General features: G+C 45.9%; 1 protein-coding gene across 4 annotated transcripts; it reads right to left on the bottom strand.

Annotated features, from left to right (window-relative positions):
• Positions 1 to 514: 514 nt before the first annotated feature.
• On the bottom strand, positions 515 to 22,081 carry TUBD1 (tubulin delta 1). 4 transcript variants are annotated; one of them, XM_084803291.1, is made up of 9 exons: positions 21,682 to 22,081; positions 18,986 to 19,208; positions 17,726 to 17,873; positions 16,042 to 16,258; positions 13,725 to 13,956; positions 11,223 to 11,387; positions 7,082 to 7,222; positions 3,041 to 3,224; positions 515 to 1,938 (listed from the first exon to the last, which is right to left on the bottom strand). In XM_084803291.1, the coding sequence occupies exons 2-9, from the start codon at positions 19,155 to 19,157 to the stop codon at positions 1,836 to 1,838; spliced, it is 1,362 nt and encodes a 453-aa protein (XP_084659417.1). In that variant the 5' UTR covers positions 19,158 to 19,208; positions 21,682 to 22,081; the 3' UTR covers positions 515 to 1,835. The 4 variants fall into 4 exon arrangements, with proteins under 4 accessions (XP_084659417.1, XP_084659416.1, XP_084659418.1 ...); XM_084803290.1 differs by having other exon boundaries at positions 21,788 to 22,080; XM_084803292.1 differs by lacking the exon at positions 21,682 to 22,081 and having other exon boundaries at positions 16,042 to 16,290; positions 18,986 to 19,125.
• Positions 22,082 to 22,118: the final 37 nt, after the last annotated feature.

The following is a 22,118-nucleotide window of genomic DNA, read 5'->3' as shown; positions in this document are numbered from 1 at the left end:
GGAGATTGATAGCAAGTTCCAGGTCATCCTGGACTGCAGGGGCCCTGTCTACACAACAAACAAAGAAGCATGCCGGAGCTGAAGAGAAGGTTCCAGGGTAAAGAGTGCCTACTGCACTTGCAGAGGGTTCAGAACCCATCTGCATCTCCAGCTCCAAAGCATCCAGTGTCCCCCCTGACCTCCAGGGGTAGCTTCATCCTTGTGCACATGCACATACACACATACAGACTCACAACCCCCCCCACACTACACACACCACACATACACATACCACACACACATACACACACATACAGACTCACAACCCCCCCCACACTAGACACACCACACATACACATACCACACACACATATACACACATCACAGAAATACATACACACACATCACACCATTCACACAGACACACACCACTATATACCACATCCTACACACAGATGCACACATACATCTACACATATACGTACATACAAACACACAGAGAGAGAGAGAGAGAGAGAGAGAGCTTTATTTTATTTTATTTTATTTTGGTTTTTCAAGATGTGTTTCTCGGTGTAGCTCCGGCTGTCCTGGAACTCACTTTATAGACCAAGCTGGCCTTGAACTCGCAGTGATCTGCCTGCCTCTGCCCCCAAATACTGGGACTAAAGGCATGCGCCACCATGCCGGCACTTGGGAGACAGGGGCATATGAGCTCGAGGCCAGCCTGGTCTACAAAGCAAGTCTAAGACAGCCAAGGCTACACAGAGAAACCCTGTCTTGAAACCCGGCCCCCCAAAAATAAATAAAAAATAAAAGCCCGCATGCATACTCCATTTCACATTTGATTTAAATTGTGAAAGTTTAGGTCATGTTGAGTAAATCTTCTTCGTAATAAAGAGGGAAGAGGTAGAGACATGGAGACAAACAGACCTTCCCTTTCCTTGGACTCTTACACTTGCGTGTTGGCCAAGTGCTCGCAGAATTCCTTTAAACTAATTTCCAAGGTGCACATAGTCTACTCCAGAGGCTGAGGTGGAAGGACCTCTTGAGCCCATCGGTTTGAGACCCTGTCTCAACAAAACAATGGCTTTTACAGAAGCATTTTTTGTGGTTTTTTTGTTTTGTTTTGTTTTGGTTTGGTTTGGTTTTCTGAGACAGGGTTTCTCTGTATATCCTTGGCTGTCCTGGATTCACTTTGTAGACCAGGCTGGCCTCAAACTCACAGCGATCCACCTGCCTCTGCCTCCCAAGTGCTGGGACTAAAGGCGTGCGCACCACCACGCTGGGCAAGCATTGCTTTTTTTTTTTTTCTTCTTACAAATGAAATTCCAAATACATCTTCTCACTGAAAATATGCTACACTCCAAAAGTGTTTTCTTCATGTCTGCGGACAGAGTACATAAAGTAGAATACAAATTCTATTTTATTACTTTAACAGATTAACCTTGACAGCAAGTATTTGTATTTATTTATCTATTCTGAGACAGAGTCTCATGTAGCCCAGGTTGGCCTAGACCTCTCTTCTTCTTCTTTTTTTAAAAGATTTATTTATTATGTATGCAATGTTGTATCTGATGTAAAACAGAGGGCACCAGACCTCATTATATATAGATGGTTGTGAGCCACCATGTGGTTGCTGGGAACTGAACTCAGGACCTTTGGAAGAGCAGTCAGTGCTCTTAGCCTCTGAGCCATCTTTCCAACCCTCTGGCCTGGAACTCTCAATGTACCTCAGGGTGACCTTGAACTCCTGAACCTCCTGCTTCTAATCCAGGAGTGCTGGGACCACAGGCAAGCACCACTGAGCACGGCTCAATTTTGAAAATATTTTAGTCCAAAATCTTCTTGGCTTAGAGTCAGAGATTACCATAGCTGGCAACAACTTGTTCTAACAATGTAAAGCTGTCCAAAAAGTCTTCTTCCTCCATTCCAAATTTTGTGTACTGGTGGATGTAGGCCCTGGTGAGAAAGCAGAAGAAGTCAAATCAACAATTCCAGGCAAATGAGAAACAAATGTCAACAGTAAATGAACTCATGGGCAGTCAAAGCTTGCAAAGCGTCTCAGGGACCTCACAAATGTATAGGTCGCTCATTTACTCAGAATCAATAAATAACTTTAGAAGGGGGCTGGAGAGATGGCTCAGAGGTTAAGAACACTGCCTGTTCTTCCAAAGGTCCTGAGCTCAATCCCCAGCAACCACATGGTGGCTCACAACCATCTACAATGAGATCTGGTGCCCTCTTCTGGTGTGCAGATGTACATGCAGGCAAAACACTGTATACTGAATAAATGACATTAGCACACTTTTAGCCTATCATCACCCCCGTTGCTTTTAGTGTCTAAGGGGGCAGAGGGGAAAAGAGGCCCTAGTCCCAAACATCTTTGGAAAACTCTCTTACTATGAGATTTTGAATTTTGCTTAGAACCCATTCATTTAGTAAACAAGTCCCATATTGTAATAGTAGGATGGGGGCTGAGCTGGAGAGAGCGCTAGGTGGCCCAGGCCACTGTGTGTTCTGTCAGAGGACCTGGGTCATCTTCCCAGCATCCACATGGCGGTCTAGCCCCCTCTATTGGCTTCCAAGATCTCTAGGCTTGCCCATGGTGCACAGGCGTGCATGCCGGCAAAATAACCCCCACACATAAAACAAAAACAAAAACAGTCGTACAGAACAGTCATCGAGCACTTCCTAGCCATGTGGGGTATAGGTGGTCTGCGTCACCGAATCCTCGCTGCACAGATGAGGAGAGGAACCTCTAAGTCACTTGCCCAAGGCTTCACAGCTACGTGGTGACAGCACAGCTTGCTCTACAGCACACTTCATGCTTTACCTTGACATTATGTGGCTAAGGTGAGGCAGTCCGGAGCCTTTTGTTTTTGTTTTGTTTTGTTTGTTTTTTGTTTTTCAAGACAGGGTTTCTCTGTGTAGCCTTGGCTGTCTTGGACTTGCTTTGTAGACCAGGCTGGCCTCAAACTCACAGTGATCCTCCTGCCTCTGCCTCCCAAGAGCTCAGATTGAAGGGGTGTGCCACTGTGCTGGAGACTTAAGATTGACTTACTTGGATGCAAACATATTCCATGCCTTGCCCACAATCGTATCAAGTGGCTTTACTAAGAGCTGGCTATTGCTGACCAGTGCCGCAGACTTCTCATACTTGTCAAAAGCTCGCTGGGTTTTCCACATGCTGAAAGCATGAACTGGCTCCAACCAGGAAGTGTAGAGAGCTGGGTCTTTAAATCCCTCTGGAGTTTAAAAAAAAAAAAACAAAACATTGTACATATGAGCAAAGTCCCTTCTATACATGTGTGAACATGTTATAACGAGGGCTGGCAAGATGGCTCAGGGAGTGAAAGTGCTTGCTGCCAAGCCTGCTGACATGAGTTCGATTCCTGGGCCCCACATGGTGGAAGGCGAGAACGGACTGCACCACAAGCTGTCCTCTCATCTCCACATGTGTGCTGCGCTACATGCCATGGCAGGCACACACACACACACACACACACACACACACACACACACACACACACATTTAAAAACAAAAAGGAAAACAGCTAGTAATTATGAGGAAGCTTAGAAAGATGTGGAAAATTATTAAGGAGAAAGAATAAGACAAGGAGCCCTTTACTCCAGATAAAGTCTCTGGGCTGGAAAGATGGTCCAATGCTTAAGAAATTGGGAGCTCTGGCTCTTCCAGAGGACCCAGGTTCAGTTTCCTGGCACCCACAGAGGCATTCACAACTGTAACTCAAGTCCCAGAGGACCCGACACATTCTTTTAGCATCTGAGGGCACCAGGCAAGCATGTGGCATATAGGGATAGATACAAGCAACCAAACACATAAAATAAATTAAAAAGAAGAATTATAGTACAGGAAACAAACTTTGCTGCTGCAAAGTGCTAGCTCACACCTTGAATCCTAGCACTTGGGAGGCAGATGCAGAAGGGCCTCTGAGTTCAAGGCCAGACTGGTCTCTAGAGCGAGTTGTGGGGCAGCCAGGGCTACATGCGCCCTCGCCACAGGAGGAAAATGCTGCAAAGATTGCCTGCAAAGAGAGATCTCTGTGAGTTTGAGGCCAGCCTGGTCTACTAAGTGAGTCCAAGACAGCCATACCTAAAACAGAGAACCCCTGTCTCAAAAAAGAAAAAAAAAAAAGATACTTCAAATATGAATGTTAAACTAGCAGTGAAGCATGTTTGAGGCCAAAGTGTCTCTGACCTTCCTTATTGCTTTCTCACATGTGAACCTGCGATCTGGGAATCTCACAAACAAGAGGATAACCTTGTATACAATCAAAGCTGTCTTTTTTGTTTGTTTGTTTGTTTTGTTTTTTGAGACAGGGTTTCTCTGTGTAGCCTTGGCTGTCCTGGACTCGCTCTGTAGACCAGGCTGGCCTCGAACTCACAGCGATCCGCCTGTCTCTGCCTCCCAAGTGCTGGGATTAAAGGCGTGCACCACCACGCCCGGCTCAATCAAAGCTGTCTTAAGTCCCTGCCTGACCTAGGATTTTGTCAGAGGCTCAGATTGAGGGAATCCCTTAATTTTGTGGGAGAAAAGAATTTCAAGGCTGGAGAGATGGCTCAGAGGTTAAGTGCACTGACCGCTCTTCCAGAGCTCCTGAGTTCAGTTCCTGACAACCACATGGTGGCTCACAACCATCTATAATGGGATCTGGTGCCCTCTTCTGGCCTGCAGGTGGACATGCATGCAGAGCACTTTATATGAATAAATAAATCTTAAAAAAAAAAAAAAAAAAAAAGAATTTCAGAGCGACCAGCAGGAGGCAGAGCGGGGCTTTATTGAAAGTTTTTTTTTTTTTTAATATGGCGCTTCACTTAAGTACAGAGAGTAAGAGAAGAGGCCCTGGGGTGGAGAGCAAGCGCCCCAGCCCTGCTCCCCGCCAAGTGTGGGCCCCACTGTGGCTAAGGAGTCTTAATGAGGTCCCAGTGCAGCTCGCTGCTGCCGCTCCTGACAGGGACAGCATGATCACAACGAGGGGTAAACCTCAGATCATAGGGATGAAGGAGGCTCTGCTGTCCTCACTGGAAACAGGATGTTAATCTTGTTTGTGAGATACCCGGAAAAACGTCTGCAAGAGGAAGGAGGCCACGCCCAGGGTCCTATACACCCGGGCCCTAAGCCTGGGTCACTGTTTGTTTAACATTCTCCTTTGAAGATATTTCTATATGAAATAACACGTCTATGCTGGCAACCTTCACAGCAAATGCTAATTGTGCCAGAACTGTCAGTTTTGGGGTGGTGGGAGGTCCTTTTTCCTTCCTAAGTCCCAAGATTTCCCTCTTCTCACCTGCCTCATGTTACTTTGTCAGCTGTGTCATGTGTACATGAACCCATCTTATGTGTTTGTTCAGGCCCCTAGACAAACCATTGGAAGCCAGCAAAACTGTCCACATCAGGGGGCTAAGCGTGCAAAGTGGGCACGAGTGCTTGGTGTGTAAGCAAGGGCAGGGACGGGCAAACCTAGGAGTCAGTCTGCGTGGCTGAGAGGGTAGGGCCTCTGGTTCAGTGAGAGACCCTGGCTCCAAGGCCTAAAGCAGAGAGCTGCAACAGACAAAGACACCCCATGTCCTCCTCTGGGCTCTGCATGTAAATGTACAAGCATATGCACCTATACACTCATGTGCATGCACCACACACACGCACGCACACATACACGCACGCACGCACGTGCACATTTAGAAATAAACACTTAGGGGGCTGGAGAGATGGCTCAGTGGTTAAGAGTGCCGCCTGCTCTTCCAAAGGTCCTGAGTTCAATTCCCAGCAACCACATGGTAGCTTGCAACCATCTGTAGTGTGATATGGCGCCCTCTTCTGGCCTGCAGGTGTACATGCAGACAGAGCACTGTATACATAATAAATAAATATTTTTAAAAAAAAAAAGAAAGAAAGAAAGAAACACTTAAAGTTGTACATATGGCTATTATAAAGACACTAGCTCGTACCCACACTTGTGTGTGTTTTATCCTTTCAGATAAATGTATTAAACTTCTCTCACGTGGCTCAGTCTGCAGGATAATCAACCTCATCTCATCCGCAGGGCGCCAGTCATGAGAGCTGGGCATCATGGTGGTGCACGCGTGTAATCCCAGCACTGGGAAGTGTAGGCTGCGGCCACTGACCGGCCAAACCCAAGTTACTCAGCAAGTGCCAGGTTAGCGGTCTCAAAAGTAAGAGGAGATGGGGATAGGGGTACAGACCTGTAATCTTAGCACCTGGAAGGTTGAGGCAGGAGGACAGGAGTTCAAAGCCAGCCACTGTAAGATAGCAAGTTTCGGGATACATGAGAGATTCTGTCTAAAACAACAAAGAAACAAAATCCCAGGGTCAATGACACCTGAGGAAGGACACACTGGCCTCTGGCCTCCCCTGACACACATATGTGCCTATTGCACACGCGCGCGCGCGCACACACACACACACACACACACACACACACACACACACACACACATACTTAAATCCCAGAGCTAAGAATAATGGCTTGGCTGGAAGGCTCAGGGGTCACCTTCTCCAACTTCTAAATTAGATTTGGGGTTGTTTGCTTGTTTTGTTTGGTTTTGGGATGGGTAGGGTTTTTTTTTTCTTTTTGAGACAGGGTTTTTCTGTGTAGCACTGGCTGAGACCAGGCTGGCCTCAAACTCAGAAATCCACCTGCTCTTCCTCCTGAGTGCTGGGATTAAAGGTGTGCACCACCACAGCTGGCTTGTTTGTTTTCTGAGACAGGGTCTCATAATATAGCCCAGGCTATCCTGGAGCTCACTATGTAGACCAGGGTGCCCTCAAACTCACAAAGCTATGCCTGCTTTCGTCTCCAGACTTGGGATTAAAGGAGGTTAAATGCCTAGCTAAAAAGCATTATTTATATTAAATATGTGTGCGTAAGGTATTGGGCATCTCTGTGGCGTAAGCTCCTTCATCCATCTTTGCATGAGTTCCAGGGACCACAGTCAGGTTTGTCAAGTTTGTGAGGCAGGCACCTCTCCCCCTGCACCATCCTGACAGTCCCAGAAGTTATCTTTAAAAACACTCACGTGCTCCAAAAGATATACCTCAATTTTTACCTGAACGTGTGCTTACCCACATCTGCACTTTGGACGTCTTTCCCACGGAGGATGACCAAGTTAGCAATAGAAGTGTTAAAATGAGGTCCTTTGTGGACTGCCATTTTGCCCAGAGGTGGAAGGCCTGATAGAGGAGGCCGCACCTGCCAGTCCACACCTAGCACAAAGGAAAAGCGAGAGAGCTTAGTTTATAGCTTTGAACAACAAGAGAAAGTGTGGATGCTTCAGGCTGGGTGTGGTAGCACATGACTGTAGTCCCAGCCCTTGGGAGGGAATGAGGGAGTCACCAGTCAGCAGTTTAAGGCCTTTGGAGAATCCATTCCACATTGAGTCAGGGCCACTCTGTAACCTAGAACTCACAATGTAGCCCAGGGTGGTCTGGAAGTGACAAGGTTGCAGGGTTACAGGTAGTAGCCACGTCCACTTGCTATTGTGGCTTATTCCTTTTTCTTTTTCTTTTTCTATTTCTTTCTTTCTTTTTTTTCTTTTCTTTTTTTCCAAGACAAGGTTTCTCTGTGTAGCCTTGGCTGCCCTGGACTCACTTTGTAGACCAGGCTGGCCTCGAACTCACAGTGATCCCTGCCTCTGCCTCCTGAGAGCTAGGATTAAAGGCGTGCGCCACCACGCCCGGCTTCTTTTCTTTTTAATGTTGTCTTGCTATGTAGCCCTACAGTAACCTCAAACTCACAATCCTGCCTCAAAGTGCTGGGATTACAAGCATGCACAAACATGCTCAGCTTCGGGGCTGGGTATTCAATTGACACTATAACCTCCCTCTGTGTCTCTGTCTGTCTGTCTCTTTCTACCCCCGTAGGTCTATCTGTTAAGTATACCTGGCTATCCCAGAACTGGCTATGCAGAGCAGATGGCCTTGCACTGGAGTTCCCCTGCCTCTCCTCCCGAGAGCTGGGATTGAAGGCGGGTGTTATCGCTCATTTCCCTGTTGCTCTCTTACCGGGACATGTGGGGACAGATAGTAATGGTGACAAAAGTAGGGCCAACATTTATACATAGCAGCCTGATAATATTTGAATAGTTATAAAACTAGATCCTTCGCCTTGGTTTGTGCCATTAAATAGGTTTACCCTTATGCTTAGTCATATATTCAAAAACTGAAAACAGCTGGGCGGTGGTGGTGCACAACTTTAATCCCAGCACTCAGGAGGCAGAGGCAGGTGGATCGCTGTGAGTTTGAGGCCAGCCTGGTCTACAAAGCGAGTCCAGGACAGCCAAGGCTACACAGAGAAACCCTGTCTCTAAAAACAACTAAGCTCCAAACCAAACCAAACTGAAAACATTGAGTTCGAGGCCAGCCTGGTCTACAGAGCTAGTTCCAGGACATCCAAGGCTACACAGAGAAACTCTGACTCAAAAAACAAAACAAAAGAAAAACTAAAAACATTCAGAGCTCGGTGGTAGCACACTACCCTAGTCTATGTCAAGCTAAATTCAATCCCTGCACTACAAAAAAAATTTTTTACATGCTTAAACTCTATCTATAATTAATTATAAACAAAACACTGATGGGCTGGAGAGATGGCTCAGCAGGTAAGAGCACTGTCTGCTCTTCCAGAGGTCCTGAGTTCAATTCCCAGCAACCACATGGTGGCTTATAACCATCTATAACGAGATATGATGCCCTCTTCTGGTGTGCAGGTATACATATAAGCAGAGCACTGTATATGTAATAAATAAATAAATATTAAAAAAAAAAAAGCCGGGCAGTGATGGTACATGTCTTTAATCTCAGCACTCGGGAGGCAGAGGTAGGCAATCACTTTGAGTTGGAGGCCAGCCTGGTCTACAAAGCAAGTCCAGGACAGGCAAGGCTACACAAAGAAACCCTGTCTCGAAAAACAAAACAAACAAACAAAAACATTGACCACTTGGTAGGCAGAGGCAGGCAGACCACTGTGAGTTCGAGGATAGCCTGGTCTACAAAGTGAGTCTAGGACAGCGATGACTACACAGAGAAACCCTGTCTTGAAAAGCCAAAGACTAAAAACCAAACCAAACCAAACCAAAAAACATTGCCACCCTACAGTTCCAGACAGGAAAACCCGGTAAGCAAACAGACTGGTGCGGTGAGCAGTGAGCCTCACTCTGCCTTGAAGACCACTGCACTCCATGAGACATTAGCAGGTATTTCGAGAAGAGCAAGTGCCGGGGCCACGAGAGTTGGAGAGCATCACTTGAAGATGCTCACTTCCTTCCCTTTTCCAGCTCCGCACTGCCCTCCAAAACGCAAAGGCTGTTCCCAGCAGAGGGAGGGGCCCCACTGTTACTTCACATTTTCCTATTACGCCTGCTACTAAACAACGCGCAGTGATTGCTAGTTAAAGGAAAAGAGCACACACACCCTGCTGTGCTGTCTCTCTCCCACTCCCACTACCACAACACAGGATGTCTTTTTGTTTGTTTTTGGTTTTTTGAGACAGGGTTTGTCTGTGTAGCCTTGGCTGTTCTGGGCTATCTTTGTAGGCCAGGCTGGCCTTGAGCTCTCAGAAATCTGCCTGCTCTTCTCCTCATAGCTGCTGCATCTACTACACAGCTGCCTACACTGCCACAGGACTGCTCATACACACCTGAGTCTGTCCGGAGGCTGGAGAGAGGGCCCACTGGCCACTCTTCCCGAGGACCCAGGCTGTATTCCCAGCATCCATATGGTGCCTCGCAACTGTGTCTAACTGCAGAATAGGGAGTCTGAGGCCCTTTTCTGGTCTCCACAGGTACCAAGGATACATGTGGTGCAGGCATACATGCAGATAAAACACCCATACATATAAAATAAATAAAAATTTAAAATATTGTATAAGCTACTACTGAGTTGCATACCTAGTCCTTAAGCGAATTTTAACTGCTTGGTTACTTGATTTTGTAAAAAATTAATTGGCCAGGCAGTGGTAGTACAAGCCTTTAATCCCAGCGCTCAAAGGCAGAGGCAGGAGGATCTAAGTTCGAGGCCAGCCTGGTCTATAGAATGAGTTCTAGGACATTCAGGCCTACACAAAGAAACTTTGGGGGAAAAAATTTTTTTTTCTCTCTCCCTTTTTTTTGTTTTTTGTTTTTTGTTTTGTTTTGTTTTGTTTTTTGGTTTTTTGAGACAAGGTCTCTCTGTGTAGCCTTGGCTATCTAGACTCACTCTGTAGACCAGGCTGGCCTCGAACTCAGACATCTGCCTACCTCTGCCTCCCAAGTGCTGGGATTAAAGGCGTGTGTCACCACCACCTAGCTGCCAAAAAATCTATTTTTAAACATTTATTTATAAAAAAAAAACAAAAACAATAAATAAATAAATATGTATTTATTAATACATAAATAACAAATATTTATGTATTTGTATACATAAATAAATAAAATTATTTATTTATGTATACAAGCACTCTATTTGCTGTGTATGACAGAAGAAACCATCAGATCCCACTATAGATGGTTGTGAGCTGCAATTTGGTTGCTGGGAATTGAACTCAGGACCTATGGAAAAGTAATCAGTGCTCTTAACCACTGAGCCATCTCTTTAGCCCCCGAAAAATATTGTTTTAATGTATTTCTTTGCATGTAGTCTGTGTGTGCGTGTGCTCATGTGTGCCACAGTGCATGTGTGAAAGTCAGGGACAGCTTGGAGGGGTTGACTCCTCCATTCCCCATGTGGGTTCCAGGACGGCACTCAGGTCATCAGCTTGGGCTAAGCATGTACCCACAAAGCCATCTTTTTTCTTCTGAGGCAGGGTCTAATACCTAGGCTGACCTGAAACTTGTTGTGTAGTTGCTCATCTTCCTGCTTCTACCTCTGGAATGTTGGGGTCACGGACTTGTACTTCCACCCCTGGTTTGTGTGGGGCTGAGGGCTGAGCACAGGGCTTTACAAAGGCTAGGCAAACACTCTTCCAACTGAGCTATGGCCCAGCCCATAGCACTTGAGTTTTATATTGCTTTGATCAAAACAGAGTAACGATTTTAAATAACATGGCACTTGTCTGAACTGAAGCGGCAAAGGCATCAAGAAGCCCTTTGCAGCGTCCCAGCGAGTTTCTGCGGGCGGCTCCTTGCAAGAAGAAGGCGCCCTTTATTACAGTCAGACTGAGCCGGTGTACGCTCGGCTCCAGCACAGGCGCGTCCCTGCTATGTGGGTTGTCTATTTTTAAATATCCTTTTACCTTCTTCCATTTTTGCACTGGAAATAAGCATCTGTCTTAAATGCTTGAGGAGGCCAGCCCAGGTAAACGTGCTGTACGCCAGGGAGTTTGCAGACATCTGAGGAATGTTTCGGACACCCAGCATCTTAAATTCAGGGTGGGGAACCAAATGCTCCACTAAGTCTCCTGTAAGGAAAAAAAACAAACAAAAAACTGTGAACTGCTCTGACTTAATCCACAATGGTGCCACTGGCTTTTTTTTTTTGTGCCACTGGCTTTTACACAACTGTGACTAAATGATGTTCTGAGCCAAATGTGCTTCCTCCATCTTTAGAACTGCTTAACCGTTAAAATAGTGAATTTTCAGAGACAGTGTCTGCCACAGCTACATTTTTGCTTCATTTTATTTATCTATTTTTATCTACTATTTTTGACATAGGACTTCACTGTGTAGACCTGACTGACCTGGAACTTTCTTTGTAGACCAAGCTGGTCTTGAACTCACAGAGATCCGCTTGCCTCTGCCTCCCGAAGGATTAAAGGCGTGTGCCACCATGTTTAGATCTGTCCTTTATGTTAGAGTGCCTGGAAATCATACTTGTAATGGCTATGGTGTCTCACGCTTGCAACCCAAGCACTTAGGAAGCAGAGGCAGGAGGATTACCCAAAATTCCAGGCCAACCCAGGGAATTCCATAGTAAGATCTTATCTCAAAAAAGAAACAGATATCCAGATACAGTTGTGTACAACTTTAATCCCAGCACTCGGGAGGCAGAGGCAGGCAGATTTCTGTGAGTTCAAGGCCAGCCTGGTCTACAGAGTGAGTTCCAGGACAACCAGGGCTACACAGTGAGACCCTGTCTCAAACAAAGAAGATAGAAGGAAGAAAAGAAAAAAGGAAGGAAGAATGAAAGAAAGAAGAGAGGAACAGACAAAACAAAACAAACACCTTATGCTTTGCCAAGAGCAATATGAGTAGAAATGTGGGTGACTAAGTCACTAAACTCCAAGAAAACTAAGTATAAAAGATAATTAATATTCTTTTTCTGTCATTCTGTAGTCACTAAATGTTCCTTAGAAAATGTTCCAGATCTTCTGTTTATCTGGCTAAATGATAATCAGCCCTGATTTGGGTAGAAGCATAGTTCTGTGGTAGAGAGCCACCAAAGTGTCCTAGCATGAGGCAGGCCTACTCCATCAGCCCCAGAGGTTGAGGCAAGAGACCAAGAGGGCCTTGTGAGGCCAGGAGGTCAAGGCCAACCTAGGCAACAGAGTGAGACCCAGAATAAAATAAATAAATAAATAAATAAAAAGCCAGAAGAAGAGAGGACAGGTTGTAACAGCCTGTAATTTACCCCTGGGGGGGGAGGTGCCCTCCATCACCAGGTGGGCCTACATGCTCAGCCATGCCCTGCTCTTAGGTCACTTCCCTGAGTCTCCCTGACTGATTCCACCTAGCAATTCCTGAGCCTGACTGAGACCCTTATCCACTGACTTCCTCCCTTAGACCATCTGCCTTCCTCTTTCTGACAAACTCCGAATCTTGGACCAGCCCTACTCTTCGCTTTTCCTATCAGAGCAGAACCGCAGGACGTGGCGCCACATGGCAGCCTGGAGTCTCTGAATTTTCTTTTCTTCTCTTCCTCTTACTCCCGTTCTTCCTCCCTGCCCCCATAAACCCTGCCCCAATTACTGCAAAGTGACAAGGAAGCTTTACCAAAGCAAAACAATAGACAGTTTATGTAGGTTAGAGAGTTCTGTCAAGAGTGCCAGCAGGCCACACAAGTGACGGCAAACCCTCTTCTGAGTTCTCAGTCCATAACGGCAACGCTGATCCACATTAGAATCCCACACCACTTACCCACTCCTCCCCTTTTCCGCCTCCTCCTGGTTTCCTTATTTTATGTGTATGGATGTTTTGCCTACATGTATGTGTGTTTACTGTGTGCGTGCCTGGTACCCCCAGAGGTCAGCAGAGGGAGTCAGATCACGACCTGGAGTGGCGGAAGGTTGTGAACCACTAGGGGTGCGGGAACGGAACTTGGGTCCTCTGGAAGAACAAGTGCTCTTAACCGCTAAGCCGCCTCTCCAGCTCAACCCCATTATTTCTGTGAACGCCGCATCTATATACGGTTTGTGTCTCAGGCATAGCTCAGTGGTGTAACACCTGCTTAGTGTGTGTAAGACCCTAGGTTTTATAACCAGCTGTACAAAACACACACATTTCCCACCCAGTGAATTTTAGCAAGTGTTTGTTATTTGCCACGCGCTGTTTTGGGTCCTAGGAGCACGACGGCTCCACAAATGGCGTAGTCAGTGGGGAGCACTTAGATACCCAGAAATCTGGTAAGATTTCCAAGACAGATTGTAAGACAGATTGAGGATGAAGGTGGGTCTGAGGAGGCAGGTTTTGGGGTCTATCTTAGATGTATCTCCAGGCAGAGGGGAGGGGACAGGGGAAAAATACCTTTGGGGCTTTCAGAACATATGGCTCCCCTACAAAATAACAGAGGGGTCCATTACCCAGTGGATTCCTGCGGTAGTGAGACACGCCGTCCTCAGAATATGTAGGCTGGAACACGCTCCCCAGCTGATGGGCAAGAACCTGATTCAGATCTCTGAAGGAGATCTGCTTGATGTTCATCCGCGTGGCGCAGATCTTATGGACGGCGTCATTCTCATGGACGAGGAGGGCATCTGACGACCGGTACAAGTGAGAGAGAGTCAAGACGGAGTTGTAGTTCTGCACGCTAACCTGCGGAGAGAAGGGTCAAAGACGGGAAAGGACGGGGAGAGGTGAACACTGCGGATTCCAGCTAACCCTGCGGCGGTGGCGCACGCCTTTAAACCCAGCACTCGGGAGGCAGAGGGAGGCGGATCTCTGTGGTTCGAGGCCAGCCTGGTTGGTCTACAAAGAGAATCCAGGACAGCCAGGGCTACACAGAGAAACCCTGTCTCTAAAATCCAAAATAAATACAAATAAAATAAGAGTAACAACAATGAATTCCAAAGACAATTGTGCATCTCTCAGGAGCCTGTTTTGGGTTGGTTCTCAGTTATTGTGGCTAACCTCCAAATAATCGTTTCTTTCTATTGAAAGACATTTTTATGCGTACCAATTCCCTGTTTATCTTCCTAATAGGAAAACCAAATGTAAGAAATGATTCAGGAAAGAAGTGTGGGAGCAATAGCATTTTGTTTTTGTTTTTAATTTTGAGATTGTGTAGCCCTAGCTGGCCTGGAACTTGCTATGTAGACCAGGTTGGCCTCAAACTCACAGAGTGCTGGGATTAAAGGCTATGCTGCCATGACTGCCTTTACTGTATGCTTTACTTACATCAGAGCCTTCATCTTTAGGAGGCAGATATTTTTGTCCCATTTTACACGTGAGAAAAGTAATACATAGAGAAGTTAAATAACCTCAAAGTCATGCTGCTTGAGAGTAGCAGCATTTGGTATATTGTATTTGGTATTTTTTGGTATGTATGTATGTATGTATGTTTGTATGCCTGCATGTATTTTTGGTACTTTTTGGTGTGCCACATGATTGGCTTAATTTTCTTTTTTAACAAAAAATTATTTCTTTTAGAGTATTGGTTGGTGTTTTGCCTGCATATATGTCTGTATGAGGGTATCAGAGACCCTGGAATTGGAATTACAGACAATTGTGAGCTGCCATGTGGGTGCTGGGAATTGAACCAGGGTGCCATGGAAGAACAGTTAATGCTCTTAACCAATGAATGAGCCATCTTTCCAGCTAGGGCTTAATTTCCTTTTTCTTCCTTCCTTCTTTCCTTCCTTCCTTTCTTCGGTTTGTTTGGGACAGGGTTTCTTTGTGTAGCAGGTGGATCTCTGTGAGTTCGAGTCCATCCAGGACAGCAAAGACTACAGAGAAACCCTGTCTTGAAAAACGAAAAAAACTAAACTAAACTAAAAACAAACAAACAAACAACCCCCCAAACAAAACCTAAAACAAACAAATAAATAAATAAAAATAAAAAAAACAAACAAAAAACAAAAAAACAAAAAAACCCAAAGCATACTCCTTTTGTTTGGAAAAATGTAGCAAAATTAAATTAATTGTTCACATAAATATCACAATCAGGCTGGGTATGGTGCCGCATGCCTTTAATCCCAGCACTAGGGCAGCAGAGGCAGGGGGATCTCTGTGAGTTTGAGGCCAGCCTGGTCTACAAAAAGAATCCATGTCTCGAAAAACAAAAACAAAAACAAAAAAAGAGATTCATTATTTATTAATGTCCACTTTAAGAACAAAGAATATAGAGGCTACAGAGCTGGCTCAGTGGTTAAGAGCACTGGATTCTCTTCCAGGGGACCAGGGTTCGATTCCTAGCACACACATGGCAGGTCACAACTGTCGAACTCCAGTCCCAGGGGCTCTGATGCCACATGGGGCATAGACATACATTCAGGTAAAAGCCGTAAACATAAAATAAAAGTAAATAAAAAAAATTTAAAAGAAAGAAAACATACTCTGATCTAATTAGTCTCTAGTGAGTACTTCCAAAGAGAAAGGACCATATGACCATGCCACCATTCCAGGCTCTACCTGTGCCTAAATAGAGTGAACAAAGAACATACAGCATGAGCCTTTGGATCGGGGGCTAGAGAGCCGGCTCACTGGTTAAGAGCACTTGCTGGTCTTGCAGAGGCCCTAGGTTTGCTTCCCGGCCCATACATGATGGCTCACAACCTTATGACCCAGGACCAGAAATCCGATGCCGTCTTCTGTCCTCCTTGGGCACGCATGTGTGTGCGCACACATACGCACAGGCAAGCAAAACACTCATAAACATAACTTTAATTACCATGCTCATACCTCGCCAGTTCCATAAGGCCATACGATCTGATTCATTTTCAGGGCGCTGGGGTACTGGTCCTGTAGCTTCTGTGTAACGAAGGCTCCCAGCCCCGCCCCTGTTCCCCCGGCCATACTCATCACGATGAAAAATCCACCCAGGGAGTCACATTTCTCCACCTCCTTTTGGATTAAGTTCATTACAGATTCTTCATGCTTCGGTCCATGCACAGAGTAACTTTGCCATGGCAAAAGGAACAAACACAGCACCTGTCAGTTTATCCAGAGGGACACGGTACAGAGCAAGGACATTTAGGAGATGGATTGTTTTTTCAAAGCTATGGTAGTGTTTCATGTAAAGTTATGGTTCCCTGATTGACAATATTTGGGGTTTTTTTTTTGTTGTTGTTTTTTGTTTTTGTTTTTCGAGATAGGATTTCTTTCTGTTATCTTGGCTGTCCTGAACTTGCTTTGTAGACCAGGCTGGCCTCGAACTCACAGTGATCCGCCTACCTCTGCCACCCGAGTGCTGGGATTACAGGCGTGCATCACCATGCCCCGTGGCAATATTTTTTTTATTTTTATTTTTTGAGACAAGTTTCTCTGTATAACTACCCTGACTGGCCTGGAACTCACTTTGTAGAGCAGGCTGGCCTCCAACTCACAGAGATCTGCCTGTCTCTGCCTCCTGGGTGCTGGAATTAAAGACATGTGCCACCATCACCCGGCTCCAAATCCACCCCCCTACCCAGGGTCTCTCTGTGTAACCTTGTCTGTCCTAGACTCACTTTGTAGACCAGGCTGGCTTCGAACTCACAGAGCAGCTCCCAATTCTTAATTTTATTGTATTTTTGCTTTGAGATAAGACTTGGCTAGGTAGCCTTCTTTGGGTGCCTATGTAGTGATCTGAGTGAGAGTGGCCCCTATAGGCTCATATATTTGAACGCTTAGTGATCCGGGAGTGGCACTACTTGAGATTGACTAAAAGGTGGGGCCTTGTTACTTTGTGGGAGAAAGGGTGTCACTGAGGGTGGCTCTGAGGCTTCAAAAGCTCGACCAGGCCCAGTGTCTCTCTCCCTCTCTCTCTCTCATTGCTGCTTGCGGATCCAGACGTAGAGCTCTCAGCTACTTGCCCATGTCGGTGTACAGGTCTCAGTGCTCCCGCCACGATGATACAGTGCACCTGCGCAACTGTAAGCAGGCCCCATTAAATGCTTTCTTTTATAAGAGTTGCTTTAGGGGGCTGGAGAGGTGGCTCAGAGGTTAAGAGCGCTGCCTGCTCTTCCAGAGGTCCCGAGTTCAATTCCCAGCAACCACATGGTGGCTCACGACCATCTGTAATGAGATCTGGTGGGCAGGCGCACATGCGGGCAGAATACTGTATAAATAATAAATACATTAAAAAAAAATTAATCCCAGTACTCGGGAGGCAGAGGCAGGTGGATCGCTGTGAGTTCGAGGCCAGCCTGGTCTACAAAGCGAGTCCAGGACAGCCAAGGCTACACAGAGAGACCCTGTCTCGAAATAAGACAGCCTGGAACTCACCGTGCAGACCAGACCAGACTGGCATGAAGGCACATGCCTCTGCCTCCTGCGTGTGCCGCCGCACCAGACCCCATGCTTGATCAGCTGTGCAGTGACAAGGGGATGAGCACCTAACTCTGTTGCCGTACCTTCACTGCAGGTCCTGAGGGGCTGTTCTTACCCGTATGCCCAGTTGTTCCCAGATCCTTGTCTCTGACAGAAGCATGTGTGCTGACCGTATTTCCACCGGCCGGACTGGGCAGCCTTTGCTAGTGTCTGATTGATAACTTTAGGTTCCATGTCAACAAGAACAGCCCGGGCAACTGGGACTAGAATAAAAGAAGCAAGCAAACAAATCATGTATCTTATATGATTTGTATCTTATATATACCACAGAGCGCAGACTTTTCAAGATATACTTATTCGGGGCTGGAGAGATGGCTCAGAGGTTAAGAGCACTGGCTGCTCTTCATGAGTTCAATTCCCAGCAACCACATGGTGGCTCACAACCATGTGTAATGAGATCTGGTGCCCTCTTCTGGTGTGTGTGTGTACATGCAGGCAGATTACTATATACATACTATAAAGATTTATTTATTCAGTAGTTACTCAGCTGGTTGGTCAGACATGGAGACCTTACAACTCTTGAAAACTTACAACTCTCCTTTTATTTTGGTCTTTCAAGACAAGGTTTCTCCGTGTAGCCTTGGCTGTCCTGGACTCACTTTGTAGACCAAGCCGGCCTCGAACTAGAGCTCGAAGTGATCCACCTGCCTCTGCCTTCCGAGTGCTAGGATTAAAGGCGTGCGCCACTACACCCGGCTAAAAACTTAGAACTCTTAAGTAGTAACATGAAATAAAAGATATTCCTTCTTGAATGTGGAGTGCTCTCTCCCCTCCCTCCCTCTCTCTCTCTCTCTCTCTCTCTCTCTCTCTCTCTCTGCCCCCCTCAACTTTATTCTGAATAATTAACATTTTAACCAAGGAGATAAAAATACTTGGACCCACAAATGACAAATATTGTTGAAAGAAAATAAAATCTAATAACTAGGGGAAATATTTATTATACAGTGTTCTGCCTGCCAGCCAGATGAGGGCATCAGATCACATTACAGATGGTTGTGAGCCACCACGTGGTTGCTGGGAATTGAACTCAGGACCTCTGGAAGAATAGACAGTGCTCTTAACCTCTGAGCCGTCTCTCCAGCCCAAGCATAGACCATTGAACCATATTGCCCCTTTTTTGTTTGTTTGCTCTGTATGTTTAAATCCAGGGGTTGGAGGTAGAGTATTTGTACAGCTTGTTGAGGCCGTGAGTTCAAACCCCAGCATGGCATAGGGGAGAAAAGCAAAAGCCTTCCGTGGTGAAATGGAAGGGATGGGGCTCAGATACTGAAGATGCTGACGTCAGAGCGAGGAGGGGATTGTTGACCACGCCCACCTCCATTCTCTTCCTCTCTGAAAAACCTTTCTGTGCAGGACGCTTGATACGCTTCGTTTTCTCTCTTGGAGCAGAGTCCCTGGGAACAGTGTGAGTCTCTAAATAAAGCGTCAAACACCTCAAAGCCAGTCTGGTTGCCACACTGCCCAAGCTGCACGGTTACTATTGACATGCCGAGAGCCACAAACTACGCTTTGTTCAGAAGACAAGGATGGTGGGTAACCTGTAAAAGAAAAAGACGCGGATGTGAGAAAACACCACAATGCTAATAAAAGCCAGCAATGTGCCACGTGTTCATTATATTATCAGAAGGCGGCGGGGTGAGGGCTCGATGGCTAAAGCACCGGATCCGTTTGCAGAGACCCATTGCTGCCTGTAACTTCAGTTCCAGGGCATCCAGTGCCCTCCTGTGGACTTTCCAGGCACTGCACGCATATGGTGTACATATAGACAGGCAGGTATTCACGTACGACATAAAAATAAACGTGTTCTTTCCCCTGGAGAGTTGTTGGCCGTCAGCCCACAAAGGCAGGAGGAGCAGACCTTGGAAGGCTGTAAGCATGACAGAGACCAAATATTCAGAGAACCACTTTAGGAGCTAGTTCAACTTTAGTCAGGGAAAACAAAGGCTGTGTAGTGCTTGAGGAGTGGGTGGGGCCTTCCAGGATAGGTGTGCATGATTGGTTGGAGCCAGGCACTTTAAGGATGCTTCTTTTGCATTTGGCAACACGCTACTAGCATATGAACACAGTGCCTAATTATCCTATAGGGCGTAGGGAGGGGAGAGCTAGCAGGGAGCTGTGTCAAGGGCCATATATTAAACGTGGTTAGAGACATCTATGTCTAAAGACACTCTCCAGATGAGGCCAGGCACAGAGTAAGAGGCCCTGCTGGGGAGAAGGAGTCCTTCACCTAACGGCGAGCTCACAATGGCTATCTAGATCAGCAGGACTGCAAGCTCGAGCAGCAGGGTCCTTCCAGTAAATACATAAAAATTGTAGAAAACTAAAAATATATGTACATGCCGGGCATCGTGATGCATGCCTTTAATCCCAGCACTGGGGAGGCAGAGACAGGTGGATCTCTGTGAGTTCGAGGCCAGCCAGGTCTACAAAGGGAGTCTAGGACAGCCAAGGCTACAGAGAGAAATCCTGTTGAAAAAAAAAAAAAAACAAGGGAAAAAAAAAAGAAAGAAATTTTCTCATTCTATAATTTGGGGGGACTTAGGGTTTACTGTACTTAAATTTATTCACACACAATTCAGTCATTTCTAAAACATGATTAATACTGTTTTTTCCAAGTATGCCTTTTTAAAAAAAGAATATTTATTTATTATGAATACAGTGCTCTGCCTGCATGTATGCCTGCAGGCCAGGAGAGGGCATCAGGTCTCATTATAGATGGTTGTGAGCCACCATGTGGTTGCTAGGAATTGAACTCAGGACCTCTGAAAGAGCAATCGCTGCTCTTAACCTCTGAGCCATGGCTCCAGCTCCCTCCCCCAAGTATGCTTTTAAAAGAAAACAAAATAAAGCATAACAAATAAGCTAGCTGAGGGGGCTGTGTGATCGTGAGAGTCAGAGTTTAGGTGCCAGCACCCACATAACAAGCCAGGTGTTCTGCGCAGGCCAGTGGTCACAGACAGAAGGATCACTGGGGATGGCTTCCGGCTTGGTTGACAAAACTCAACCCCAGGGTCAGAGAGAGAGAGGGGGAGGGGTGGGGGGGGAGACTATGCCTCAAAGGAATAAATGAAGAGAGATAAAAGAAAAGTGATTTGCATAAGTGCTCATATCCACACACAGAAATAAATTACGAAAGGAAAAAAAAAAACATTGATTGAAGGAATTCTTTGTATACATCTCACACCACACTGACATCAGAAATCAGCTCAAAAACAAAACATTCATCTAACATTAATTTTCTGTTTTCCAAGACAATGACTTATTTATTCTTTTCTCACCCACCCCCTTCTGGCTGAGTAAGTACAATTAAGATCACTAAGTAGGGTGGTAGCCAGGCATGGTGGCACAAGCCTTTGATCCCAGCACTCAGGGAGGCAGAGGCAGGCAGATTCCTGTGAGTTTGAGGCCAGCCTAGCCAACAGAGTGAGTTCCAAGACAGCCAGGACTACACAGAGAAACCCTGTCTCTGAAAACCAAAAGACAAACAAACAAACAAATAAAAAGTAGGAACCAGGCATAGTGGTGCATGCCTTTTATCCCAGCATTTGGGAGGCAAGAGGCAGTCGGATCTCTGTGAGTTTGAGGCCAGCCTGGTCTACACAGTGAATTCCAGGACAGCCAGGATTACATAGTGAGACCCTGTCTCAGGAAAAAAAAAAAAAAGAAAAGAAAGGAAAACAAAGTTGGAGCTTAGAGAAAACTCAGATAAAATATAAAAGTAAATCTTCATTATTTTTAAACAACAAAAAGAGAGTTCTTTGTTTTGAGACAAAATAGCTAGTCTGCGCTTGGCTTCACCTCTGCCTTCTGCCTCCACCCCCCGGAGAACAGGGATTATAGGCAGGCCCACTATGCCCAGCAGAAAGAGAGTATTTTTGATAAATGCTTCACATCAATTCTATGAAGCCCCGGAAATGAGCAGAGGCTTGCGAACCTGACTTTCAACTTAACGTCTAAGCCGGCATAGTAGGTAATACTATTCTCACTTTACAGATAAGGAAATTGAGTTACCGAACGGTTATGTAACTTCCCCAAGCCACTGGATTAGCAAATAGCAAAACCAAGGCACTCGCTTTGCATTTCTGCCCTATCAGCTCCCCATTAACCCCACACTCACTGACAGCTCTCGGACCCGCAGTTTCAGTTCGGTTCAAACTTCGGAAGACCAACCCTCTCTCACAATGCGCATGCTCACTTTCAATACTTTTTTAAAAAACTGCCTAGGACGAATAAATGCGTATGTTCCTTATACGAAGAGCTCTGCTGAGCGTTTTGCTTATTTGTTTCTGTTTTTGTTTGCCCTCTCTTCTCTTCTCTCTAGGAAGGTTAATCACGCATGTTCAATTTCAATTTATCAACTTCAGATATGGCACGCATGCTCCGTGTCCAGCAAACGCCTTAGACAGTGACGCGCATGCTCTACTTTGCCGGCTTGGCTTCGATTGGTG

This window comes from Acomys minous (genome assembly GCF_964271855.1).
Source record: "Acomys minous genome assembly, chromosome: 12".
NCBI classification, from domain to species: Eukaryota; Metazoa; Chordata; class Mammalia; order Rodentia; family Muridae; genus Acomys; species Acomys minous.
The sequence above is the reverse complement of the archived record's forward strand: the minus strand, read 5'-3'. Positions and strand labels throughout refer to the sequence as shown.